Source organism: Macaca fascicularis, chromosome 7, assembly GCF_037993035.2.
Source record: "Macaca fascicularis isolate 582-1 chromosome 7, T2T-MFA8v1.1".
In the NCBI taxonomy this organism is placed as follows: domain Eukaryota; kingdom Metazoa; phylum Chordata; class Mammalia; order Primates; family Cercopithecidae; genus Macaca; species Macaca fascicularis.
In genome coordinates, this window is record NC_088381.1 from 109,727,770 (window position 1) to 109,755,059 (window position 27,290).

General features: G+C 35.4%; 1 protein-coding gene across 50 annotated transcripts in view; it reads left to right on the forward strand.

The window, feature by feature from the left end:
• Positions 1-27,290, forward strand: part of LRFN5 (leucine rich repeat and fibronectin type III domain containing 5) — a 285,174-nt gene that overhangs the window by 241,525 nt on the left and 16,359 nt on the right. For 13 of the 50 annotated variants that reach the window (XR_012415749.1, XR_012415751.1, XR_012415748.1 and 10 more), the window contains one exon: positions 25,840-27,244. Coding sequence is in view for 43 of the 50 variants with exons in the window: in XM_073997285.1 (XP_073853386.1) it covers positions 25,860-27,244 (1,385 nt within the window). In the remaining 7 variants the exon portion in view is untranslated. Of the gene's footprint in view, positions 1-16,416; positions 16,534-20,755; positions 20,819-23,646; positions 23,752-25,839; positions 27,245-27,290 lie in introns of all 50 variants that reach the window. The other 37 variants (XR_012415752.1, XM_073997286.1, XM_073997302.1 and 34 more) reach the window with 12 other exon arrangements.

The window sequence follows — 27,290 nt, forward strand, 5'->3', positions numbered from 1 at the left end:
ATCAGATCATGAGAGCAGTTTATTCCATGCTGTTCTTGTGATAGTGAGTGAGTTCTCACGAGATCTGATGGTTTAAAAGTGTTTAGCAGTACTCCTCTGCCTACTCCGCTCTCCCTCAGTCTCCTGTTGGTCATGTAAGACGTGCCATGCTTTACCTTCCACAGTGTTTTCTGAGACCTCTCCAGCCATGCAGAACTGTGAGTCAGTTAAACGTCTTTTCGTTATAAATTACCAAGTCTTAGGTCGTTCTTTATAGCTGTATGAATGGGCTAATGCACCCATGTTTTCTCTTCAAAATAAGCAAACCAAACCCAAAGAAACAAAACAAAACCCACTATCTTGAGTTCTACGTTATTAATTATTTTAGCCTGTTTTTACATCTTATATGGTAGAATCACCCAGTACTTCATGTGATTTTGTTTACCCAGTGTTACTCTTGTGACATTCATTTACATTTTTATATATTAAAAGGGGTTTGGTTATTTTTTTCTTATATGTTGTTCAATTATATTAATTCCAACATTTATAGACATTTGAATTCCTTCTGTTTTTTTCATAATCATGAAATCAGCATATAAAATCAGCATATAATGCCGATAGGAACATTCCTATACATATCTTTTAATGCCTATGAGTATGCACTCGTGTTGGATATATGCCATGTGTGGAAAGACTGTATCATAATTTATACATACATATACAACATTAAGTAGAAAATGCCAAATTATCATTGTGCAAATTACAGACAGAGTATGAGAGTAGATGTTGCTCTAACCATAATTGAGAACTTTTTTTTTTTTGGTGAGGGGGCATTGGTGGATGTGTATATATGTAGTAACAGCGCTATTTTATTCTGTATTTTCTTGATGACTAGTAAGGTTGACTACCTCTTCATATGTATATTGGCTTTTAATAATCACTTTTAATGAAGTGCTTATTTAAGTTTCTTCTTAATCAGTCTTACAATGGGTGGTAAATTCTAATAGATATCTTAAATAATATTTTTGTTTGTGATCTTTCCTATTTTATATTTGCTTTCTACTTCAATAATTTCTCCTCTTGTCTTTATTATACTATTTTACTTGCTTAGGGCTAATTTGTTGTTCCCTTTAAAACATTTGAAGATTGATGAGTAGTCATTGCCTTTCAGCCTTTCTTATTTTCCAAAAACTGTCTTTAAGATTATACGTTGACCTATTTGTGATTTTACTAATATCCCACAAGATTGGATATATAGAGTTTTTAATCATCATTTAATTCAGAATGTTTTCTAATCTATTTTATGATTTCTCTTTTGACCCATGGGTTATTTAGAGTGCACTGGCCCATTTCTACAGAAATGCATATTTTATAGACATGTTTTTCTTATGAATTTCTAGTTTAATTGCACTGTAGTCTAAATAATTATTCTGAATAAATACAATTCTTTGAAATTTTATAGGCTAGTTTTAATTTAAAGAATTTATTATTATTATTATACTTTAAGTTCTGGGATACATGTGCAGAACATGCAGGTTTGTTACATAGGTATACATGTCACATGATGGTTTTCTGCACCCATCAAACCGTCATCTACATTATGTATTTCTCCTCATGCTATTCCTACCCTAGCTCCCAACCCCCAACAGGCCTGGGTATGTGATGTCCCTCTCCCTGTGTCCATGTGTTATCATTGTTCTACTCCCACTTATGAGTGAAAATATGCAGTGTTTGGCTTTCTGTTTCTGTGTTAGTTTTCTGAGAATGATAGTTTCCAGCTTTATGTATGTGCCTGCAGAAGACATGAATGCATCCTTTTTTATGGCTTCATAGTATTCCATGGTGTATATTTGCCACATTTTCTTTATCCAGTATATCATTGATGGGCATTTGGATTGGTTTCAAGTCTTTGCTATTGTGAATAGTGCTGCAATAAACATACATGTGCATGTGTCTTTATAGTAGAATGATTTATAATCCTTTAGGTATATACCCAGTAATGGGATTGCTGGGTCAAATGGTATTTCTGGTTCTAGATCTTTGAGGAATCACTACACTGTCTTCCACAATGGTTGAACTAATTTACACTCCCACCAACAGTGTAAAAGTGTTCCTATTTCTCCACATCCTCGCCAGCATCTGTTGTTTCCTGACTTTTTAATGATCGCCATTCTAACTGGCATGAGATGGTATCTCACTGTGGTTTTGATTTGCATTTCTCTAATGACCAGTGATGATGAGCTTTTTTTCATAAGTTTGTTGGTTACATAAATGTCTTCTTTGAGAAGTGTTTGTTCACCCTATTTGTCTATCTTCAAATGTCCCCTTTTATAGGGACATGAGTCATATGGGATTAGGAGCCCACCCTACTCCAGTATGACTTTATCATAACTATTTACATCTGCAGTAACTTTATCACCAAATAAGGTCACATTCTGAGGTACTGGGAGTTCAGGACTTCAATATATAAATTTTTGGAGGAACACAATGCAACCCATAACAGTGCGTATATAGTCCATCTATATTTCATGTGGATATTGAAGTATTTTTGTTTATATATACTACATTAGTGTTTACATTCTCTTTCTCTGATCTTTTTTTGTTTTTTTTTTTTTTTTTTTTTTGAGACAGAGTCGCGCTCTGTCTCCCAAGATGGACTGCAGTGGCCAGATCTCAACTCACTGCAAGCTCCGCCTCCCGGGTTTATGCCATTCTCCTGCCTCAACCTCCCGAGTAGCTGGGACTACAGGCGCCTGCCATCTCGTCCGGCTAGTTTTTTATTATTATTATTATTATTTTATTTTTTAGTAGAGACGGGTTTTCACCGTGTTAACCAGGATGGTCTCGATCTCTTGAGCTCGTGATCCACCCGTCTCGGCCTCCCAAAGTGCTGGGATTACAGGCTTGAGCCACAGCGCCCGGCCTCTTTGATCTATTATAATTTGTTTTCTTTTCTCTCCGTTTTTGGTTGATTATTTTTCCCTTGGGGATAATGAAAGGCTTTTTTCTATGATTCTCATTCCTCTGCTCTATCAGCTATTACATTGTACCTTATTTTATATTATTTTATAATATATATTCTTAATTTATTACAAGATGACTTAGTTAATTACTTTGCCAATTTTTAGGCAGCAAACCACATGACATTAAAAATAACTTCTCTGTTTTTATTGAATTTTACTTTTCTATTTTTTTAATTTGTGTGTCATTATTTTAGAACAGTTTTATTGAGATATAATTCATGTGCCATTCAGTCTACTCATTAAAGCTGTGCAATCTAGTGGTTTTTAGTGTATTTACAAAGTTGTGCCACCATTACCATAATCACATTTAGAACACTTTTGTCACCCCACAAAAAACCCATACTCATCAGAACCACTCCCCATGCCCCATCCCCAACCCCATATAACCTTGAGTCTACTTTCCATCTCTGTGAATCTATTGATTTTAGTTATCACATGTAAATGGAATTGTATCATATGCAGTATTTTTTGACAGGCTGTTTTTATTAAGCATGATTTCAAGGTTCATTTATGGTACTTCATATATCCGTATTGCATTATTTTTATTGCCAAACAATGTAGTATTGTGTGAATATGCCAGGTTTTGTTAATCCATTCATCAGCCGATAGACATCTGGGTTGTTTCCACATTTTTGTCATAATAAGTAATATTGCTCTCACAATTTTTGTATTAAGTTTTTATGTCACCATATTTTCATTTCTCTGGTGTGTAATTAGGAATGGAAATGTTGGGTCATATGGTAACCATATATTTAACATTTTAAGCAATTATATTTTATTGCTTACAAAGTGGCTACACATTTTTGCATTTCCAGAATCAACGTATGAGGATATTAATTTCATTACATGTTCACCAACACTTGCTTTTGTCTTTTTCTTTGGCTATAACCATTCTAATGTGTGCAAAGTGGTATCTCATTATTGTTTTGTTTTACATTCCCTTGATATTTAACATATTTTCATATATTTATGGGTGATTTATATGTCTTATTTGGAGAAATGTCTATTTAAATTCTTTGCCCAATTATAATCTGTTTGTCTTCCTTTCATTAAGTTATAAAAGTCATTTATATGTTCTTGAATACCAGACCCTTGTCGTAAGTATGACTTTCAACTGCTTTTTCCCATCTTGTAAGTTGTCATTTCATTTTCTTTATGGAGTCATTTGATACTCAAAAGGTTTTAATTTTGATGACATCCAATTACCAATTTTGCTTCATTTTTTATTTGGGATTTGGTGACATATCTAAAAAACTGCTCCCAATTTCAAGGTCACAAAAATTTACACCTCTGTTTTTATCTAGAAGTTTTATAGGATTAGATATTACATTTGCATCTATGAATTAAGTCTGGTAAAGGAAGTGGGTTCATTCTCCATCATTTGTCTTACTTTCTTCCTGGGAATTCTGACAATTACAGATTGTGTTAACAGGCTTTCTTACACTAAGAAAGAGATCAGAGAGAAAACACCTTTAAAGAATTTTCTCATCTTCTGTAGGCTTGGGGCAGTTACAGCTAAGGAGCAAGTCTAGGTTACCACTAAAAGAGCTGCAGAGATACTGCCATTATTAAATCCTCTACTCTTGGGTCTCTTAGGATGAGATAAAATCACTGGCAGGGAAGTTTCATCCCAAGTTATGGTATATCTGAACCAAGGAGCCCCGGGATCTCCAAAATGTGCAAATAAACTGTGTAAACTCCCTTGGACCTGGTCTTATTGCTTAGTTGCCTTTCCTTCAACTCACCCTGATAACCCCATGCAGTTTTATATTATTATATAAGAAAGGAGAAAAGCCTTGTACCTTTTTGTTTGATTTTTATCTTTATATCACTCCTTATGTGGAACAACCAAACAGGAAAGCTCCTTTATAGAGAAAAATCACAGAATTTAAAATCATCACATAATTAACAAGTTGCATTTAAGAGACAAAGTGAATATACGTGATTTTAACACACAATTGACTTAATCTCTAAACAATAACATAGACATATCAGTGTTGTCTCCCACAAGTAATTCCGATTAATGAATCCAGAATATGACCTAGATTATATTATTAGCTACATAATATTGGATCATATTATTATATGACTGCATACTCTTATTTATGTAGTTGTCAATGTAATTTATCTTACATAGTGAGATACACAGTCTACAAATCACGAAGAACTATCTTCCAAAACTATACTGAAAAGGTTATTGACATAACCTTTAATTATATACATTACTTTAAGACCAGCCTTCTTAAATCCATAAGGCAGGAGAAGTATAGTAGAGAATATTTTCAATGAAGGTAATAAAACATACTGGATAGGAATATAGACTTTAGATTTAAATATGTATATTTGGAATGGGGGCTATGATTTTCAATAGTTCTTTGACTCTTGATGATTTACTTAGACTCTTGGAACCTGTATTTTAAAGCTATTATAATACCTACATAAGAGTGTCATTTTAAATGTTAGTTGGTGTATTATATACATGCAGATATCTGCGTGTGGGGCGGTTGGGGGGGGCAGGCGGTATGTATGTGCATGCATGCACATGGTTAAAATCCTAATGCCCTGGTTTTAATCCAAATATCTGGCTTATGAAAAGAGATTTATGTTTTACATAAAGCAAATCTCTATATTTCAACCTATTTCCACATGATTTTTAATTCTTTCCACTCATTTTACCAGACTACCAATTAAGTTTTGTTTTGGTTAGGATGGGTGGCATATATTAAATGTTAGTTTACACTAGTGTTGATGCTTAATGTGTACGTCATCCCAGCTGATTCTCAGTTCACAGCAGACCTCCATATTACATTATGTTTATGTATTTTATCTCCATCATATCTCTGTCATTTTGTTCAGGGAAAAATTGGCTGAAAACATCTCATCATTCAGACTTTTTATTTTTTGTCACTTCTCACCTTTTCTCACTTCCTTGCTACCCTCCCTCATAGCCTCCCTCTTTGTCTTACGCTACCTGGGAATATTTGTTTCACTTCTTCTTTGTCTCTGTTTGCCATAATTGCAAAAAAAAAACTTTTGTGGAGGAGGGATCTTCCAGGAAATCATAGAAAGTGTAGGACAGATCTCCTGACTCCTAGAAAGCATTAATGTTTTCACTATATATTTATAAATATGTTTCATTTATATTCACCATAGAGTTGCTATCCATATGTATGTTGTTGTTTTTGTACTTTTTTCTCCAGGCCACAATTTTTTCATCACCCTCCTCTATGACAGAGAAAAGCAAACAAAAAGCAGCAGCAAACTAGGTGGGATAAGATACAGTAAAAACGTTTTCTCCAAGACTTAGGCCTTCAAAAGCTCATAAAAGTTAACTTTTCTTTACTTTTTTAGTATTTTCTTTAGGTTTTGACTACGTATTGAATAATAGATGTCAAGATTCTAAATATTTGGCCAGTGGAAAGAATGAACAATGGAATATGTAAAGGAACTAGAACTTTAGGACAAAAAGTTGCCATATTGAGTAGCATTTTAATTATCATGGTCCCTCAAGCTTAGCACCAACACAAAGAAAGCAACGAATGAATGGTGGTAGCCAGACTATTTCCATTTCAAATTTTAGTAGTGATAATAGTGTTAGTAGTCATTTACTCATCTAACAAAATCTGAGTAAGTACTTAAAACTTGGCTTCTCCAGAGGGTGCATAAATGAGTACCTGCTCTCCAACAATCCACCACCTACTGATGCATGGTACGAATGGAGCGTAGGCCATAAAATGTCTTTAGAAGACATCTCTCTCCTCCCTGACTCCTTCCACTGCATTAGCAATATCTAATTGGCCAAAAAGAGAAGAAGCATTTGAATACAGGCCATTACTAGTCTCAGGACACACTGAATACTTTTCAATATTTTCAGCCATTTAAAACATTTTTGTGAAATGCATTATTCATACCGAAAAGTGCGTAAAACACACATGTATAGTATAGTCGGTAATTATAAAATGACTGCCATGCAGCTTGCTTTTCAGTGTAGAAATTGAACATGCCGGCCGGGTGCGGTGGCTCACGCCTGTAATCCCAACACTTTGGGAAGCCAAGACGGGTGAATCACGAGGTCAGGAGATTGAGACCATCCTGGCTAACACAGTGAAACCCCGTCTCTACTAAAAATCCAAAAAAAAAAAAAGAAAGAAAATTAGCCAGTTGTGGTGGTGGGTGCCTGTAGTCCCAGCTACTTGGGAGACTGAGGCAGGAGAATAGCGTGAATCTGGGGGGCGGAGCTTGCAATGAGCCGAGATGGCACCACTGCACTCCAGCCTGGGGCAACAGAGCGAAACTCTGTCTCAAAAAAAAAAAAAAGAAATTGAACATGCCAGTACCTTCAAATCCTATATGTCCCATGGAAACTACATTCCATCCATTCACTGGCAAATAAACATAATTCACACATTATGTTAATCACTTAATTTGCTTTTAGTTATGATTCTGTCACCATTTAAATATGTCCTTAGTTTTGAAATTTATATATAAATAGAGTCTAGAGTATTCACTCATTTTGTCTTTCTTTTGTCAACATTATGCTTGCAAGCAACATGTTACTGCTAGAGTGGTTCATTTCCATTGCTTTATAGTATTTTCTTGTTCTCTCCAATTTATATTTCTTTTCTACTCTGAATGGGTAACTTGGTTGTTTCCAGTTTGACATTATCACAAATGACACTGCTGAAAGGAAAACACTTTTTGCATGGCTCCTAGCCTGACATTGTTGAAATAAAAATTACATTGAGTATTATTTTAGTTTTAGTTTTTTACATAGTCTTATTAGTCTGTTTTCACGCTGCTGATAAACAAGTACCCAAGACTGGATAATTTATAAAGAAAAAGAGGTTTAATGGACTCACAGTTCCACATGGCTGGGGAGGCCTCACAATCATGGTGGAAGGCTAAAGACACATCTTACATGGCAGCAGAGAAGAGAGAAGGGAAACTCCCCCTTATAAAACCATCAGAACTTATGAGACTTATTCACTATCAGGAGAACAGCAAGAGAAAGACCCACCCCATGATTCAGTTACCTCATACTGAGTCCCTCCCATGACACATGGGAATTGTGGGAGCTACAATTCAACACGAGATTTGGGTGGGGACACAGCCAAACCATATCAATAATTGTGACCATGGTGCACATTTGACTTTTAACTCAATTTTTAATCTAAATATTTTTTATTAGTTTACTATGGCTGTGAAATTAATAAAGACTGAAGCTTTAAAACAGTACACATGTATTATCTCCAGTTGTCATGCAGTAGGAATCTAAACCCATCTTAGCTATGTTCAAGGCTATGATAAATGTATTGGCCTGATTGAGTCTTCTGTTCAATCAGAACAATGTATTGGTCTTCTGTTCAAGGCTATGATAAATGTATTGGCCTGATTGAGTTTTCATTTGGAGGCTTAACTAGGGAAGAACTCACTTCCAAGCTCTTCCAAGTTGTTGGTAAAATTCATTTTCTCACTGCTATAGAATTATGACAGTTTATTTTTTCAAAGCCAGCAATTAAGAGAGGGAATCTTCTGTTTGGAGTCTCTAACTTCAGGAAAAAGACCTTCCGTCAAATGATTCGCCCAGTATGACATCCCCCAAGATAACTGTATTAGTCTGTTTACCTGCTGCTAATAAAGACATACTCCAGACTGGGTAATTTAAAAGGAAAGAGGTTTAATTGACTCACAGTTCCACATGGCTAGGGAGGCCTCATAATCATGGCGGAAGGTAAATGAGGAGCAAAGTCATGTCTTACATGGCAGCAGGCAAGAGAGCATGTGCAGGGGAACTCCCCTTTACAAAACCATCAGATTTCATGAGACTTATTCACTGTCATGAGATCTGCACGGGGAAAATCCACCCCCAGTGGGTCTATCCCACGACACGTGGGGATTATTACAATTCAAGGTAATATTTCGGTGGGGACACACAGCCAAACCATATCAATAACTCTCTTTTTATTAACTCAAAGTCAAATAATTAGGAGTTGTACATACATATACAAACTGCCTTTTTTACTGACATTTAATACTGATTGGAAGTTAAAACTTTTAACTACACTCAATGGAATAAGATTACACAAAAGTGTATACACCAGAGAGTAGCAATAACAGGGACATCTTAAAATTATGCCAACATACATTGTAACGTATTTTATCATTATTTTTAACCCTCAAAGATTTTTTATGACTGTGTTATATTACAACCAACCAGGTATATTATAAATCACCTAAATACTAGATTACCAGTACATGTTTAGGTTGTATATGTCAGTTTTTAAGGTTTGAAAAATTCCAATAATATCTGATAAATATTTGGGCCTTGATATTCTCAGCTAGGAGTAGGTGCTTTTAAAAACTGGAAGAAAATGTGGGATGGGACCTTACTTAAAAACCATCTGATTCTATTTTTTAAATCCTAGGAACAAAAGTAGATACTAGATTTATGTCATTAAAAAAGAAATGCTTGCACCAATAGCCTTGCCAGCTGAAAAATGAAAAATAATAATCAAATCAAAAGTAATTATTATTTTGTGTAATAACAAATAACAGTAAAAAAATACTCCCAGATTTAGGCCAGGTGCAGTGACTCATGCCTGTAAGACCAGCAATTTGGGAGGCCGAGGCAGGTAGATAACCTGAGGTCAGGAGTTTAGGACCAGACTGGTCAAGATGGCAAAACCCTACCTCTACTAAAAAATACAAAAATTGGTTGGGTGTAGTGGTGGGCATCTGTAATCCCAGCTACTCGGGAGGCTGAGTCAGGATAATTTCTTGAACCTGGAAGGTGGAGGTTGTAGGGAGCCGAGATCACACCATTGCACTCCAGCTTAGGCAACAAGAGCGAAACTCCATCAAAAAAAAAAAAAAAAAAATTCCCAAATTTATACAATGGAGTGCTCTCAAGAAATTTTAAATGCCACATTCTTATTGTCTGCAAAGCAGCCATATCTATCCATTATATCCTCCAAGGTTTTCTACTCACAGATTTTATTTAATACCAGTATCCTGTTTATTTCAACAACTCTCCCACCCTGATTTAAACCAGAAAGTTACCTTCAAAAATAGATTACCCCAATTAATTTATTATCTCTTAGTACATTCCAACTTTTTTTCCTACATTCTAATTAATATTACTCTACCTGCTCTTTTACCTAAGCCAAAGATGAGGACATTAGCCAACACTTGGCTTAGTCCACATATGTAACCAATAACCAGGTTGGAAAGCTTTTTATTATTATCATTTTACATTCTTATGATTAGGGAATGTGGGCTCAATGGCTTTTTTAAAATAAGAATTTATTTAGCTGGCTTGAAATAAAAATTTCACCTAACTATCTAACTTACTCTCAAGAAATGCTTCAGAGCCTGAATGAAAGTGCCTGTCTGCTGTGATAGATGACAGATGTAGGCTAAATGTGTTTACTCACTGTAATCATCATATAATATTTGTTTTTAGTAATTTTGTTACAGCTTAGAGATATACCTGTCAAAAACTTCTCAATTAGTAGAGAACTTTTATGACTATGCCGAATCGCTAATGTGGATGATTTAATATTAAAAGAACCCAAGTTACTCTTAACTTTTTGAAAACTTTACAGAAAAGATCTACACACAAAAAGTGTCTAAAGTATCTATAGACATATAGACTTGAATGCGTGCTATGTTTTTTCCTAATCATGTTAGCATATTCATATTTGATGCTTTAATGATTTAAAATCATACTGTAACCAAGTAAAATTAGTTTGGCTGTAAATAACAGACTTTTCAAAATAGTCGTAGTTTAAGCATGTTAAAGAGTAATCCAGGGCTGGTAGAGCAAATTCAAGACAATTAGGAATGACTCCTTACTATCCTTGCTCATGACTCTCATCTTCAAGGTCACCTTAATGTCCCAGTTTGCTGCTAGAGTTCCACACGTTATATTCAAACTGTAATTCTAAAGAAGGCAAACAGCACAGGACAAGTAGGGTAGATCCCATCTCAGTTATCTCCTTGTAAGCAGCCTGTTCTGAAGTTCTCAACATTTTCGCTTATGTATCATTGGAAGGCACAATTTACAAAACAAACTTCATTTTGGGCAATGCAACAGGTAAAAATTAGGTTCTTCTAAAGAAGGGACAAGTGGATATTGGAAATGCAACTAGTACTTTCTCATACACACACATAACACAGGCACATAAGTGTGCGCACAGATATGTGTATAGATTTGCATACACAAAAAGTATATATGATAGTTTATTCTATTTTTCCACTAAACATTTGTCTAAATTCCACTTCTTTATGAGTCATAAACATTTTAATGACTTGATTTAAAATTCATTGAGTTGATGTAGCATTGTGCACCCTAAAATTGGTAATAGGCTGTTTCCACATTTTTATTGTTCTTGCTTACTACACTGCTGCAATAATGACTGCTGCTGCTGCTGCTGCTGAAGGAGAATCTGTCCTGGGCCAGGCATTTTGTTAAAGAGTTTATATTTACAATAGGTGAAAAAAACTACATCTTGATCCTATTTTCGGCATAGTGCAGGATTTGAAGGAAACACAAACTCAAATCACAGAAACACAATTAATGCAGAGCTTTCTTACATTTTTCTTTAGAGTAGAAGAGCAGAGTACACTTCCCAAAATACAATAAAATGTACTAAATACTCTTAACCCTCCATTTTCCTAAGACAGAAGAGAGAGTAAGAGAGAGCGGGGGAGGGGGGAGAGAGAGAGAGAGACAGAGAGAGAGAGAGAGAGAGAAAGAGAGAGAGCAGAGAGCAGAGAGAGAGAGAGAGCAGAAAGGAGAGAGAGAGAGAGAGAGAGAAATTGCTTTCAGTGATATAAAATCTTCCATATGGTGTTAGTTTGTCAAAATATTTCTGTAGGAGTACTGCCGGAACTTTCCACCCGCACACATACTTAGTATTTATACCCTAGTAAATTCACTTTTCTTCCTTCTCTATGTGGGTATGCCTTTCTTCTCCCATTTTTCATGTTCACAGAGTCTCAGCTATTCAATTTGATTTTCTGAAAGCGATAACTAGGCTACCTCAATGCCCCAATAATATGAAAAGAAATTATTTTCTGAAGAATTTTCCATATTTCTAGATGTCTGAATTCTGTCATACAGCATCTCTATATGGATGATCATTCTTTCTGCATTGCTTTACTACTGTGTTTCTTTAATTGCTATGGCAACAGCACAACAGAGCCGATATAACCACAGGGACTGTAGTTACAAGAAATGCTAATACCCTAGGGAAACTGAAATACAGTGGATAGTATGACATCTCTATGGCTCAGAGATTCACCTTTCAGAATTTCAAGGGAAAACTGAATAAAGTAATAAATCATTTATTAGATTTGAAACACCAGTTAATAACATTCAAATTTATATTATAACCTTTTTTATGTCAAGCTGTCATAAATCAAGGTGAATTCTGGGAAAGAGGCTGCTATATTATCGGAAATTGGAAGAAACAGGGGTCATCTACTGTGCTGAGGTAGCAGCAAGATGATTTCATTGCATTTCACATTTGTGGCAATGTTCAATGTGTGAACCTTTCCTAATTCCTGTGACCATTGAAGCCTAATTATCCTGCAATGAGATGCAGTAGAAAGAGAACTAGGACATTAAATTCAGGTTGGAATCTTAGATACCTAGTAATGCCTTCTGACCTTCACTGAGATTCAGATTCCTCATTAATCAATGGTGTAGAACTCAAGATCTTTTTACTCTGATGCTTTCCAAAAGGCACAGATATGTTGAGGCAAACACCTTCAGGTTTGACATTGATAGGGAGCAACAGGGCAATATCACAGCAACAATAGTCTGTAACTGAAAGGTAACAACTCTGCTTATTTATCCGAAGCTACATGCCTATCTACATTTAATATAGAATATTGGTCTTTGCTATACTTTCTTGAGTCCTTTTCCCTCTTCCTCATAATACACTTTAATTTATCAAGTAGAGGAATTTGACTATCCTTGTTTTATTGTACCTTCAAAAGCAATGCCCCGGGGAATGTACTTTTCACAAACAAAGTGGATAATCAAATTATTTATCTAAATGAATATATTAGTCCATTCTCACACTGCTAATAAAGACATACCCAAGACTGGGTAATTTATAAAGTAAAGAAGTTTAATTGACTCACAGTTTAGCGGGGCTGGGAAGGCCTCAGGGAACTTACAATTATTGTGAAAGGAGAAGCAAACACATCCTTCTTCACTTGGTGGGAGCAAGAAGTGCTGAGCAAAAGGAGAAAAAGCCCCTTAATAAAATCACCAGATCTCATGAGAACTCACTCACTATCACAACAACAGCATGAGGGTAACCGCCCCTATGATTCAATTACCCCCCACTTTGTCGCTCCCGTGACACATAGGGATTGTAGGAGCTGCAAAATTGAGATGAGATTTGGGTGAGGACAAAGGCAAACCATATCAACAAATAACCATCTACTCCCCAGATTAATTGTACTTATCTTCTGGAGGTACTACTGGTTTAATTAATTGAAGTTTTATATATAAATTATCTTCCTCTTTTCTACACACATCACTCCCCTTTCCCAAATATTTCTCACTTATTTCTGCACATGCATAGGAAATTCTCATGATCAACAAAAATTCATTTTAGGGAACAATTGCCACCTGTGCCAGCTGACTCAACTCCAAACTACTGCTGTTCCAGCACTGTAGGGAATCTTCACAGCCTCTTAGCACTGGCCTTTTCTAGGCTGCTTTTTCTCCCCAAGCCATTTTCTGCAAGAAAGAATACATTTACCTTTATGGTTCCTAGTAGTATTTACTGGTAGGATCCATGGGTTCCCAATATCACATAGAGTCTCTATAGGGCGATTTCTGAGTAGGCAAGATAGGTGACAACTCAAGCCATACCAATTAAAGAATACTGAGCTTTCTTTACATACAGAAATCACTCTCTTGTGTGAGGTAGAATTTATACACTTAAAAGAAAACTTAGCATTGTGAATTAAATTATTTGGGTGACTTTAGTCATGTTTTCACTTACCAAAGGAAAATGAATGACTATAGCTAAGTGTGTCATTTTGGTTGCCTCCCAAGTTGTTCTGATGTCTTTACTATGTGAAAGAAAAGAGTCTTTAGGACCCCAAACTCATAATGCCGAAGGGAAAATTAAGGTTGGAAACTGAGTCATGCAATACTGTCTTCCTTTTGTTCCCCAAAAGAGAGCTGTTATATCACAACCCTGGGTCCTGACTTCATACATAAATCAAGTTCCCACAATAGGCCACATGTTTACCCAGCTGGCCTCCCTCACACATTTCTCATGAGGAAATTCCCTGTAAGCTTCTAAATCTTTCAGAATACATATGTAACCTGAAAGATACATATGAATACATGTAAGGCAGATATACCCCTCTATAAACTACTGCTAACCCCAAGTTCTGTTTTATCTCACCCTGACTATGTCAATTACCAGTTTATCTTCACAGGTGCAGGACAAGAGCAGATCAGAAATCATTCCTCCACCTACCCAGAGAAGAATGCGTAATTGACTTCTTCTCTATTGTATTTGTTCATGTTTCCTATATTTTATGTAAAATGTAGACATACTGAACACCAGAGGAATGCATAATTGTCTTTTTCTTTTACTCCATTTCACATGTAAAATATAGGTTTACTGAACACTAATCAGAGTCTCAGAAGAATGTGACCATTTTCCTTACTACCTACCTGCCCTCTCTCTTTTTTTTTAATTTACTTTTTATTATTATTATACTTTAAGTTCTAGGGTACATGTGCATAACGTGCAGGTTTGTTACATATGTATACTTGTGCCATGTTGCTGTGCTGCACCCATCAACTCATCAGCACCCATCAACTCGTCCTTTACATCAGGTATAACTCCCAATGCAATCCCTCCCCCCTCCCCGCTCCCCATGATAGGCCCCGGTGTGTGATGTCCCCCTTCCCGAGTCTAAGTGATCTCATTGTTCAGTTCCCACCTATGAGTGAGAACATGTGGTGTTTGGTTTTCTATTCTTGTGATAGTTTGCTAAGAATGATGGTTTCCAGCTGCATCCATGTCCCTACAAAGGACACAAACTCATCCTTTTTTATGGCTGCATAGTATTCCATGGTGTATATGTGCCACATTTTCTTAATCCAATCTGTCACTGATGGACATTTGGGTTGATTCCAAGTCTTTGCTATTGTGAATAGTGCCGCAATAAACATACATGTGCATGTGTCTTTATAGCAGCATGATTTATAATCCTTTGGGTATATCCCCAGTAATGGGATGGCTGGGTCATATGGTACATCTAGTTCTAGATCCTTGAGGAATCGCCATGCTGTTTTCCATAATGGTTGAACTAGTTTACAATCCCACCAACAGTGTAAAAGTGTTCCTATTTCTCCACATCCTCTCCAGCACCTGTTGTTTCCTGACTTTTTAATGATTGCCATTCTAACTGGTGTGAGATGGTATCTCATTGTGGTTTTGATTTGCATTTCTCTGATGGCCAGTGATGATGAGCATTTTTTCATGTGTCTGTTGGCTGTATGAATGTCTTCTTTTGAGAAATGTCTGTTCATATCCTTTGCCCACTTTTTGATGGGGTTGTTTGTTTTTTTCTTGTAAATTTGTTTGAGTTCTTTGTAGGTTCTGGATATTAGCCCTTTGTCAGATGAGTAGATTGCAAAAATTTTCTCCCATTCTGTAGGTTGCCTGTTCACTCTGATGCTGCCCTCTCTTTTATCCCTCCTGCTTGCTCTTTCTCCTTTAAATACTGAAGTTTCCAAAACCCTCTTGGGAAAAGTGCACAATACAGAGGCTCCTATGCCTTGTGTTTTTCCCTGAAGCATCCTCACACTTTGGCTAAACAACCTCCATCAATTGAGACACTCATCAAAATCACTTTTTGGTTAACAACCACAATAATCTGCTAGCACCTTTAAAATGTAATTTGATTGTAAAGAGAGACAAATAAAATAAATGAGTAAATGACATAATGAATGCAAAGTGTCATTGTTTACAATATGAGAATTAAAAATCCTTTATATGAAAGTTCTACATAATCAGAAAAACACAATATAAATAATATTTACCACTAACAACCTAGTATAATAGGAAGAACATGGCTTTGGGAAATAGATCTCTCTCTCTCTCTCTCTCTCTCTGTCTCTCTCTCTCTCTCTTAAAACTACCTTTTGTTTACTTTTTTTACGACTGTGAGAGTATCACTTACATTTCCTAAATTCAGTTTTATCATATAAAATGGTAATAAAGTAACTATATGCAGTTGTGCAAGTATTAAATAGAATTTGGGATAAGTACATAGTATGGCAAGTCCATTTGAGCTTTCTAATGTAAGCTAACAAAATTAATATATATTGAATAAGTTTATTTTATTTTATTTTATTTGTGTCAAGCTCTCATTCTGTTGCACAGGCTGAAGTGCAGTGGGATGATCAAAGCTCACTGAAGCCTCGAACCCCTGGACCCAAGCTATCCTGCGGCTTCAGGCTCCTGAGTACCTGGGATCACAGGTGCAGAATACTATGCCTTGCTAATAAATTTTCAAAATGACATAAAATATCTTTTTATGCAGCCTTCACCTCAATTTTAGAAAGCAATGAATATCTGGAATATTTGCATATCTACAAGTCAGAGAAGGCACAAGTTAGAGAAGCCATGATCATGACAAATTCTGTTTCCTCATCTATAAAATAAAGAAATTATTACTTAATTTGTGTTTACCTATCTTCAGTAAATGATAGCTATTATTTTTTAAATTGTTTGGTTTGTATAAGTAATTGGTCTCTTATGTGGAGTTAATTTATGCAAATAATGTTTATGTAAATTTATATCATGGTACAAATACGTGTGTGTGTGTGTGTGTGTGTGTGTAGATATACACACGCACATGTTGAGAACAAAAATTACAGGATACTATATTAAGAACTCAGTAACCAATTAGGACTATGCAAATTTAAATATCAAAGTATAATAAGTCGACATTTTTGTAGTTGGCCATCTATTTTAATTGTTTAAATACCTGTTTTACACAGATCCTCACTCTCTAAGTTTGGTAGATTCCTGCAATGCGCCTTGTATATGTTGCAGTTGCTAAATACATCTTCCTGAAAATATTAATGAAAGGATAAATTAATTGATGCATGGGTGAATTTTAATAATTTATTACATTCAATGTACTTAGCCGTATTACTAGTGACTGTTATAATCAAATACCAAAATGTAATTGTTCTAGGTTATATATATAATATTTTGAGGCCTGAATTTTATAGGCTCAATAATAACATCATTAGTATGTATTTTAATGAAAAATAATGTTATGTTAGCATTTATAGTCTCTCTAGAAAAAAGTTAGACAGAAAACCTAAAATATTTGAAATAAAACTATTAAAGGCATTTCAACATCTCAGCTATATTATAAAATATCCTTTACAATACTGTAGCCATTTAACACATCCTACAAAAACTCATCAACATCAACATACATTAATCTTTGTCCTCAGGCATTAGTTGAGACGAACGGGCACTAATTGAATTAATAGAGTTCTACTGAATGATGGCAAGGTAGCTATGGAGAAGCCCAATAGCTTTCCTTTAACTCAGCATATGAATTGCTACCATATTGGTTTCTGCAGAGAATAGGCTTTACTCTCAGTTGGCTGTAAAATCTAAATTTGCTTTTATATTCCATCCTGGTTCCCAGAGAAGTACTGATACTCTTAAGCATATGTTATGTAATAGCCATGACAGAAAGATGGATGTAGTGATGGAGAATCACTTTTCAGTTTATGTGTAATAGACTCTTCTTTGTCTGAACAGAATTTGCTTCAAATAACATATAATAAGAAGATATGTAAATATTATCTAAAGAGCTGCAACTGCATCACTATTTGCCGAGTTACAGTTCCACTCGAATATTTAACAAAAACTTGTTTATGTTGCTTATATTTAACTATTTGGAGAAAGCAATAGACAGATCGTGCTTGAAATGGCTTTACTTAACTAGATTAAAAATATAGATAGTATGTTTCATATTTATGAATTTTTAAATTATTAATTCCAGAAAAGTAAGAAAGCTATTCTGACTTTCCATTTACATTGATTTTTTAAAGAGGTTATGTATTAATATAATAAATATGTCAAGGATCAGTTTGTGAACTTGTAGGAAATGAAAACTATGCTTCTTTACATGAGATCTTACCTCCTATTTTTTAATAAACTTTGAAATCTTCACCTTGTCCAAATAACTTGGGAAAAGTCATCAATCACAATTTATATGATTTTTTTTTCATTACTTAGAGGTCTCAAATAGAAGATAGACTTACGGGAGTTGTCCAGATTTTATTCTACACTTACTCTTACTTTCTAAATTACCATATCTGTAGTGATGTATATATGTTGACTGATGATAAAAAGTAAATCAAGCTATGAAATAGGAAATATAATTTAAGTTGCAATGGAATCACCTCATTGAACATATATGCAAAGTTAAGAATATTTATGTTCCTAAAATTCGATTAAGTTTTGATTAACTACAGATAATATGCCCTTTTATATATTCTTCTTTCTTTGGAACAAATATTTAGAAACATAATGAAAAATCACTACTTCCTTTTTTTAAAAAAAAAATTTAATCACCTACTCACAATTACTAAAAAGTGGCAAGAATAGCATGAAGAATTTCTGTATACCCTTTACCCAGATCCCCAAATACTCACAAATACTGCCTTTGCTTTCCTCATTTTCTCCTTGTCTTCCTTCTATTTCTCTCTCTCTCTTTCTGTAGATGTGTATTTATATTGTTATATATAAAATTATATATTACATGTTTAAATTGTATACGTAACTGATCATATATTATATATTTATATTATGATAGATAGGTGGACAATTAGATCTCCACTTTGATCTGGAATTACCTTTATGAGAGGATTTTGATTTTGAATTCAGTTTCCTTAACAAATGTGATATTGTTTATATTTTCTATGTATCTTGTTGCCTATACATTTTCATCTATTAGTAGTTTGGTAATTTACATTTTTCAATGAATTTGTCCATTTCATCTATAGTATTGAGTATATATATTGGTATGACAGGGAATTTTGTATTTTCTTATTCTTCTCATTGGCAATTATTAGTTTCTCTCGTTTTTTCTTAATTATCTTGCAGGGATCAATTTTATCAACTTTTGTTTTTTTTTTGACAGTCTCACTCTGTTGCCCAGGCTGGAGTGCAGTGGCAATATCTCGGCTCACTGCAAGCTCTGCCTCCTGGGTTCACACCATTCTCCTGCCTCAGCCTCCCCAGTAGCTGGGACTACAGACGCCCACCACCACGCCCGGATAATTTTTCTTATTTTTAGTAGAGACGGGGTTTCACCGTATTAGCCAGGATGGTCTTGATCTCCTGACCTCATGGTCTGCCTGCCTTGGCCTCCCAAAGTGCTAGGATTACAGGCATGAGCCACTGTGCCTGGCCCTCAATCTTTTCTAAAACACAGCTTGTGACTTTATGTATTTTTTCTATTTTTTGGTCTGATTTCTATTTTATACATTTCTGCTCATTCTAATAGTTTCATTTCTTCTATTTACTCTGGTTTATATTTCCTTTCTAGCTTCTTAGGTATCAAGCTTAGATAACTGATTTTAAATCATGTTTTCTTTCTAATAATATATTTAGTCTGAATTACCATAACAATTCAAACACACTACATTTTATACCATAAATTATTATACTTTAATTTCAATTTAATTAATTTAATTTAATTTAATTTCAATTTAATAGTCTTGCTAAAGTTCTATGAGAATCTAGATAGAATGTGTATTATCTGTTTATTGAAGTTATATTTTATAATTGTAAATTAGGTTAGGTTTGTTGATAGTGCTGTGTAAATCTTTTATAGCTACAGCTCTCTCTTTTTGTTCAGCTTATTCTATCAATTAATAATGAAAGAGAGGAGTTTGTATCTCCAATTGTAACTGTGGATTTAAAAAAATTCCCTTTTTTCTGTCATGTGTCATTTCATGTATTTTGAAGATCTTTTGCTAAGTTCGTGTACATTCAATGTTTTCGTGGTTTCTTGATGAATTGATCCTTTTACTCTATAAAATGCCCATATTTATCTCTGATATACTGTTTGCCTTTTTCTAATTTATAGCCACATCAGCTTTTTATGTTCAGTGTTTTAATGACATATCTTTTTCAGCCTTTTACTTTTAGTTATTCATATCTTTATTTTCAACATGCATTTTTCTGAATGCTTCATGGATGGCCTGGTTATTTTAGGCAGGATAAAAATCTTTGCCTTTAACTTTTACATCCCATTCGTGTTTGAAGTTTTTCATGTAGTTTAGGATTAAGTCTACTACCTTGGCAATGATTTTCTATTTTCCCACTGGGTTCATTATTTCTCTTTTCCTTCTATACTGGTGAACTGCTGTTGTTACATCTTGCACAGAATATGAGATAAATTTTTCTTAGATTTTGCCTAGCTGTAAATACTTTTTAATGCATTTTGAAGGATACTTTTATTGGATATAAATTCTAGAGTATATTCTTTTATTCTTTATAAATTTTAAATATATTATTTCATTTTCTTTTGACCTTAATTATGATGAAAATTCAGTTGTAAATTCTACAGTTACCCTCCATGCATGCAATACCTTTTTCTCTGCCTCTTTTAATAAATTTTTATCTTTATATTTGGATTTCAGCCATTTGTTCTTTTGTGCCCAGGTGGTTGTCTGCTGCATTGGTCTTTTTATATTATCAATGTCATCAACTCTGGAATCTCTTCAGGTATTTTTACTTCTACTATTTATGCTGCCCCATTCTCCCTTTCTTTCTGAGAGCGATTAAAATTATGATAATATTAATCATTCAAATATTTTTCCCTCAGATCTAATACTTTTTGTTCTGTTCTCTCAGGCTTTATAAATCTGATTTTAGTTTTTTTTTCTATTAATTTATCTTCGGTTACATTTATACTTTTCTTCTGCTCTGCCCAATCTTCTGTTACGAAGATTTTAGATCGTATACATTTAAAAATTGTTTTTCACATCTCTGCTAAAATTTCCCATCAAATCATGCGTGATGTCCTTCTTTTCCTGTAGACACGTTAGAATTTTTATTATAGTAATTTTATGCTTCCTTTGGTAATTGTAATATCTGGGGTGTCTCTGGATCTGCTTCTATTAATCACTTTCTTTTTAATGTTGGTCACTTTTTCTTGCTTCTTCAGGTTTTTATGTGAAGTGAATTCTTACATGTCTAGGAATTTCCTATTTAGTAAGACCTGAGATCTGTGCCCTACGGTGGTTTTCGAGATCTATCTCTATTTTACCGATGAATCTTTTGATCTCTAAATTTCTGGAGGCCTCACCACCCTGCTTTAGAGCTCTGGGGCCAGATTTGTTGTTGGCCTAGCAGAATTTTTTTAATCTCAAATCTCACCCCTAGTATTTTTATTTTTCTTTTGGCTGCAGCTACCCATATCTCTTCCTAGAGATATCCTCTAGGAAGCTCTAGGAAGGATTTTTCAGCTGCCCAATGTCACCCTAGGCATTTTGTCGTTAAAATCAGGAGTATTTGTAGGGAGATGAAGGGGACTGAGCTCTCCCACCCCTCCATCAGTCCTGATAGATGAAATCCCTGAGGGACTGTATTTTTCTCCCAGTTCCTCTGCATTTTTCCCATTCTTTCCAAGCTGAAAAGCAAGTTTGCCCGAAATGTTTCTTTCAATTTTCCTTTCCTTCCTCATTTTTTTTCTCATCTGAAAATAACATGTATCTGAGAGAAATTATCTCTATCCTCTCTCTATTCCCATATTTTTTAAGATAATATTTCTGTTACTCATGAAAGTAACAAGAATGAGATAGGTGTTAATATTTTCTCACTGTTACTATTGGGACTCTTGTGGATTCTATTTTGTTATATCCAACCACAAATGCATTCTTAAAAGTTTGGTAAAATGTAGGCAGGATTCCTTTTATCCCAAGTTATGTCAGATAGATAGGATGTCCTAGTTTCTATTTTGTTGGTGGGGGAAATAGAGAACAGCTATGTATTTCCTTTTTTTCTTTTTTTGAGACGGAGGCTTGCTCTGTCACCTAGGCTGGAGTGTAATGGCGTGATCTCCACTCACTGAAACCTCCATCTCCCAGGTTCATGCCATTGTCCTGCCTCAGCCTCCCCAGTAACTGGGACTACAGGTGTGCACTACCACGCCCAGCTAATTTTTGTATTTTTAGTAGAGACGGGTTTTCACCATATTGGCCAGGATGGTCTCGAATTCCTGACCTCGTGATCTGCGCCCCCGTCCCCCGCGCTTCCCAAAGTGCTGGGATTACAGACGTGAGCCACCACCCCTGGCCATTTCCTCCCTTTTATCAAGGACTGTCACCTCTGGAAGTTAGATTCTTTAAGTTTATTTGTATTCCAAAGGTTATAATGTTGCTATTTTTAAAAATATTATTTGTAGCTTATCCATCTTATTTTGTTTGCTTAGGATGACAGTGATGGTTTCTTATTACTTTCTATATTTATTCCAGAAATACTATTTATAAACACATTAAAATGAAACAAAAATATTGCATACATATCTACAGATGGTTCATTTCTGTTGTTCTTTAGTCATTTATAAAGTTTCAAGTTTCTTCCATATGTAATTTTCCTTCAACCCAAAGACACTATCCTTTACATTTTCATATAAGTGCAGGTTTGCTTATGAAGAAACTGTTTCTCTTAAAATTTCTTACCTTGTTTTCATCTTTTATGAAAGTATAATCCTACCTAGGTTGCTAGGTTTTCCTTTCTTCATGGAGCACTTTAAAGATGTTTTTCATTATCTTCCATCTCACTTTATTTACAATGAGAAGTCAGTGAGGAGTCAGCAGTTACTTTTGTTTTGTTTACCTTACCTTATTGTAATCCCGTCTTATTTCTATGCCTACATTTAAGATTACTTTTCCTCTGGTTATCTGCAATTTGACGATGATGTGTCTTGGCATGGTTTCATTGTGTTGAGCTTGGATTTATAGATTTTTTTTATAACATTCAACAAATTATTTGCTTTTATTTCTTTAAATATATTTCAGACTAATAGCATTCTTCTGATATTGCAATTACATATGTGTTTGACTTCTTAACATCGTTCCACAGGTCATTGGATTTTTGTTCCTTTTCCTTTCATCCCTTTTTATCAGTATTACAGCATGGTTTGTACCTATTACCCTGCCTCCACTTACATAGATTACCAGAGCCCTTCTTCAATAACTCTCTTTTCGTTAGGATACTGCTCCACAAATTCAAGCCACCTGAGACTCTGTGCTCTCCAATCTTTGTCTTTTCAGTTTAACAAGACTATTTATACGTTGTCTTGTTCCCCCTTCTTGTGCTGTGATTTGGAAAATGTCTCCGGGGATAATTATAGAATTCATTTTCAACTCACTATCTCAAGGATCACGGTTCTGTATTTATTCATTTCCAATGTCTAAAACTTGTTGTTTTATATATTTTTGTAATTTTATTTGTTAATGCTTGTTTTGGAAAGGCTAGTTTAATACCAGTTAGTAATGAACAGAAGATTATATCTTTATTTGTTGATAATGATCATTTTTATTAACTAGATCACATTTCATATGGCATCAAATAGGTGTTGTGCCGGACACCTCTTAACCTCAGTAGGAAGGATCCAGGTTCAAGAAGCGGAAGAAGAGACCCAGAGCCAGCAAGTGAGATATGGGGTTTGATTAGGGGATTACATACAGGGAAGAGTCCAGTGGTCACAGGCTGGACAACATATCTGCCTTACGTACAGTCCAGTGGTGGCAGGCTGGTCAGGAAAACCACAACTGCTTGCAATTTCTATAGCATTTAACAAGCTCCCCACCACCACTTAACGATCTCCACCCGGCAGCCTCCGTAACCCAAAATCCAGGGCATTAATCCCCTGTACAGCCGGTGTTCCATTGGACAGGTTGGGGGTTCAGATGTTTCTCATAGACAAGGAATGAATCTCCGGACTGGCCACTCCTGGATTCCCTGGCTCAGGACACACTTTCAGGTGCCTCTGCAATCTGGGGTCGTTCTAAGGATATGTTTAAGTTATTGCTATCAGGGGCTTTTACTTTACAAAAGGCATTAAATAATTAAAAGTCATAAAATATGCTTTAATTAGAAAACTAGGCATGATATTTCCAGGATGATTTCATATTTATATTAAATTGAAAACATGTATGATTTTCTACAGCTATTTTCACCCATGGTTTTTAAAATTTCATGCAACGGCCTGAGTAAGGTAGCTCCTTCCTGGACTCTCAGCACTTTGGGAGGCTGAGGCAGGAAGATTGCTTGAGCCCAGGAGTTTGAACCCTGTCTCAAAAAAAAAAAAAAAAAAAAAAAAAATTACCCTAGGGTGGTGGCACTTATCTGTAGTTCCAGCTACTCAGAAGGCTGAGGTGGAAGGATCCTTTGAGCTGGGGAGGTTGAAGCTGCGGTGAGCCATGATCACACCACTGTACTCCAGCCTCCAGGTTGGGTGACAGAGAAAAACTTTGCCTCGAAAAAAAAAGAGAAAAAAACCTGATGCAACATATGAGAACTTTTAATCACATATATGCTATTATTATTTTTGAGGATTGATTTCAATAGCATATACACAAGGTCAAACAGAAAAATGAAAATTGTCAAAGTGTTTATTTAAAATTAAATTTCGATAAATATACATTCATTAAGATTTTAAAAAAAGGAAAACTGAATATAATATCTTGTTGAACATACTGTTAAGTGAAACCACTGATGGCTGCTTCCCAGAAATTATCTTTAAAAATCCACATTTATAACCAATAAAATATTTTAATATTTAGGGAACTCAGAGCTATTGTGGTGAGCATTCAACTTTGTTATTTTTGAGCATAAGAGTTTTGCATTTTCAGTTAAGATGTGAAGATTGGCTGGGCACAGTGGCTCATGCCTGTAATCTCAGCACTTTGGGGGCTGAGGCGGGCGGAACACCTGAGGTCAGGAGTTCGAAACCAGCCTGCCCAACATGACAAACCCTGTCTCTACTAAAAATACAAGAATCAGCTGGGCATGGTGGCAGGCGCCTGTAATCCTAGCTACTTAGGGAGGCTGAAGGGTAATCACTTGAACCCGGGAGGTGGAAGTTGCAGTGAGCCAAGATCACGCCACTGCACTCCAGCCTGGGCAACAATGATAGATTCATCTCAAAAATAAAATAAAATAAAATAATAAAAAAGTGAAGGTTGATCTATGTCAAGATAGTTTGTAAAGTTAAAAAAATTAATCAAGAATTTGTTGTCTTCAAGGTCATGCTGCAAGCTAACAAATACTGGTTTTTTATTGTTTCCATTGAGGCTACTGAATTGACCTACTTACAAATCTTCAAATATGCCTCTAATTTTTTAGATATCTTTATGTAACAAAATGTCCTTCAGGGTCTAGGGTATGTTCTCCTGAACTCCCAGGCCTAGAATCTCAGCCATATATCTATTTTGGTTCACCCATGGAGTACCCTGAACATACTTAAAAAATGGCACTTAGTTTGCAGAGTTATAATAATCTTTTGACTGCTTTGTTTTTCCCACTTGATTTTAAATCCCATGAAACTATCAATGGTGTATGATTCATCCCTATTGCCCATTATGGCCTTTACTACAGAATAAATATTAATACTTGTTAAGCAAACAAGTGGAATAACTTCTCTATTCTACATTGCATACAAATATTATTTTAGTAGGAATATGAATATGAATTAAATCATTGGATGCTAACATTCTATTTTGTGTCTTCTGTTACAGGCTCTTAAATCTGATCTACAATGGAAAAAATTCTTTTTTATCTGTTTTTCATTGGCATAGCAGTGAAAGCTCAGATCTGTCCAAAGCGTTGTGTCTGTCAGATTTTGTCTCCTAATCTTGCAACCCTTTGTGCCAAGAAAGGGCTTTTATTTGTTCCACCAAACATTGACAGAAGAACTGTGGAACTGCGGTTGGCAGACAATTTTGTTACAAATATTAAAAGGAAAGATTTTGCCAATATGACCAGCTTGGTGGACCTGACCCTATCCAGGAATACAATAAGTTTTATTACACCTCATGCTTTCGCTGACCTACGAAATTTGAGGGCTTTGCATTTGAATAGCAACAGATTGACTAAAATTACAAACGATATGTTCAGTGGTCTTTCCAATCTTCATCATTTGATACTCAACAACAATCAGCTGACTTTAATTTCCTCTACAGCATTTGATGATGTCTTCGCCCTTGAGGAGCTGGATCTGTCCTATAATAATCTAGAAACCATTCCTTGGGATGCTGTTGAGAAGATGGTTAGCTTGCATACCCTTAGTTTGGATCACAATATGATTGATAACATTCCTAAGGGGACCTTCTCCCATTTGCACAAGATGACTCGGTTAGATGTGACATCAAATAAATTGCAGAAGCTACCACCTGACCCTCTCTTTCAGCGAGCTCAGGTACTAGCAACCTCAGGAATCATAAGCCCATCTACTTTTGCATTAAGTTTTGGTGGAAACCCCTTGCATTGCAATTGTGAATTGTTGTGGTTGAGGCGTCTGTCCAGAGAAGATGACTTAGAGACCTGTGCTTCTCCTCCACTTTTAACTGGCCGCTACTTTTGGTCAATTCCTGAAGAAGAGTTTTTGTGTGAGCCTCCTCTCATTACTCGTCATACACATGAGATGAGAGTCCTGGAGGGACAAAGGGCAACACTGAGGTGCAAAGCCAGGGGAGACCCTGAGCCTGCAATTCACTGGATTTCTCCTGAAGGAAAGCTTATTTCAAATGCAACAAGATCTCTGGTGTATGATAACGGAACACTTGACATTCTTATAACTACTGTAAAGGATACAGGTGCTTTTACCTGCATTGCTTCCAATCCTGCTGGGGAAGCAACACAAATAGTTGATCTTCATATAATTAAGCTCCCTCACTTACTAAACAGTACAAACCATATCCATGAGCCTGATCCTGGTTCTTCAGATATCTCAACTTCTACCAAGTCAGGGTCTAATACAAGCAGTAGTAATGGTGATACTAAATTGAGTCAAGATAAAATTGTGGTGGCAGAAGCTACATCATCAACGGCACTACTTAAATTTAATTTTCAAAGAAATATCCCTGGAATACGTATGTTTCAAATCCAGTACAATGGTACTTATGATGACACCCTTGTTTACAGGTAAGAAAAATTAAACAAATTTATATACTTACCATGCATCTTAGTG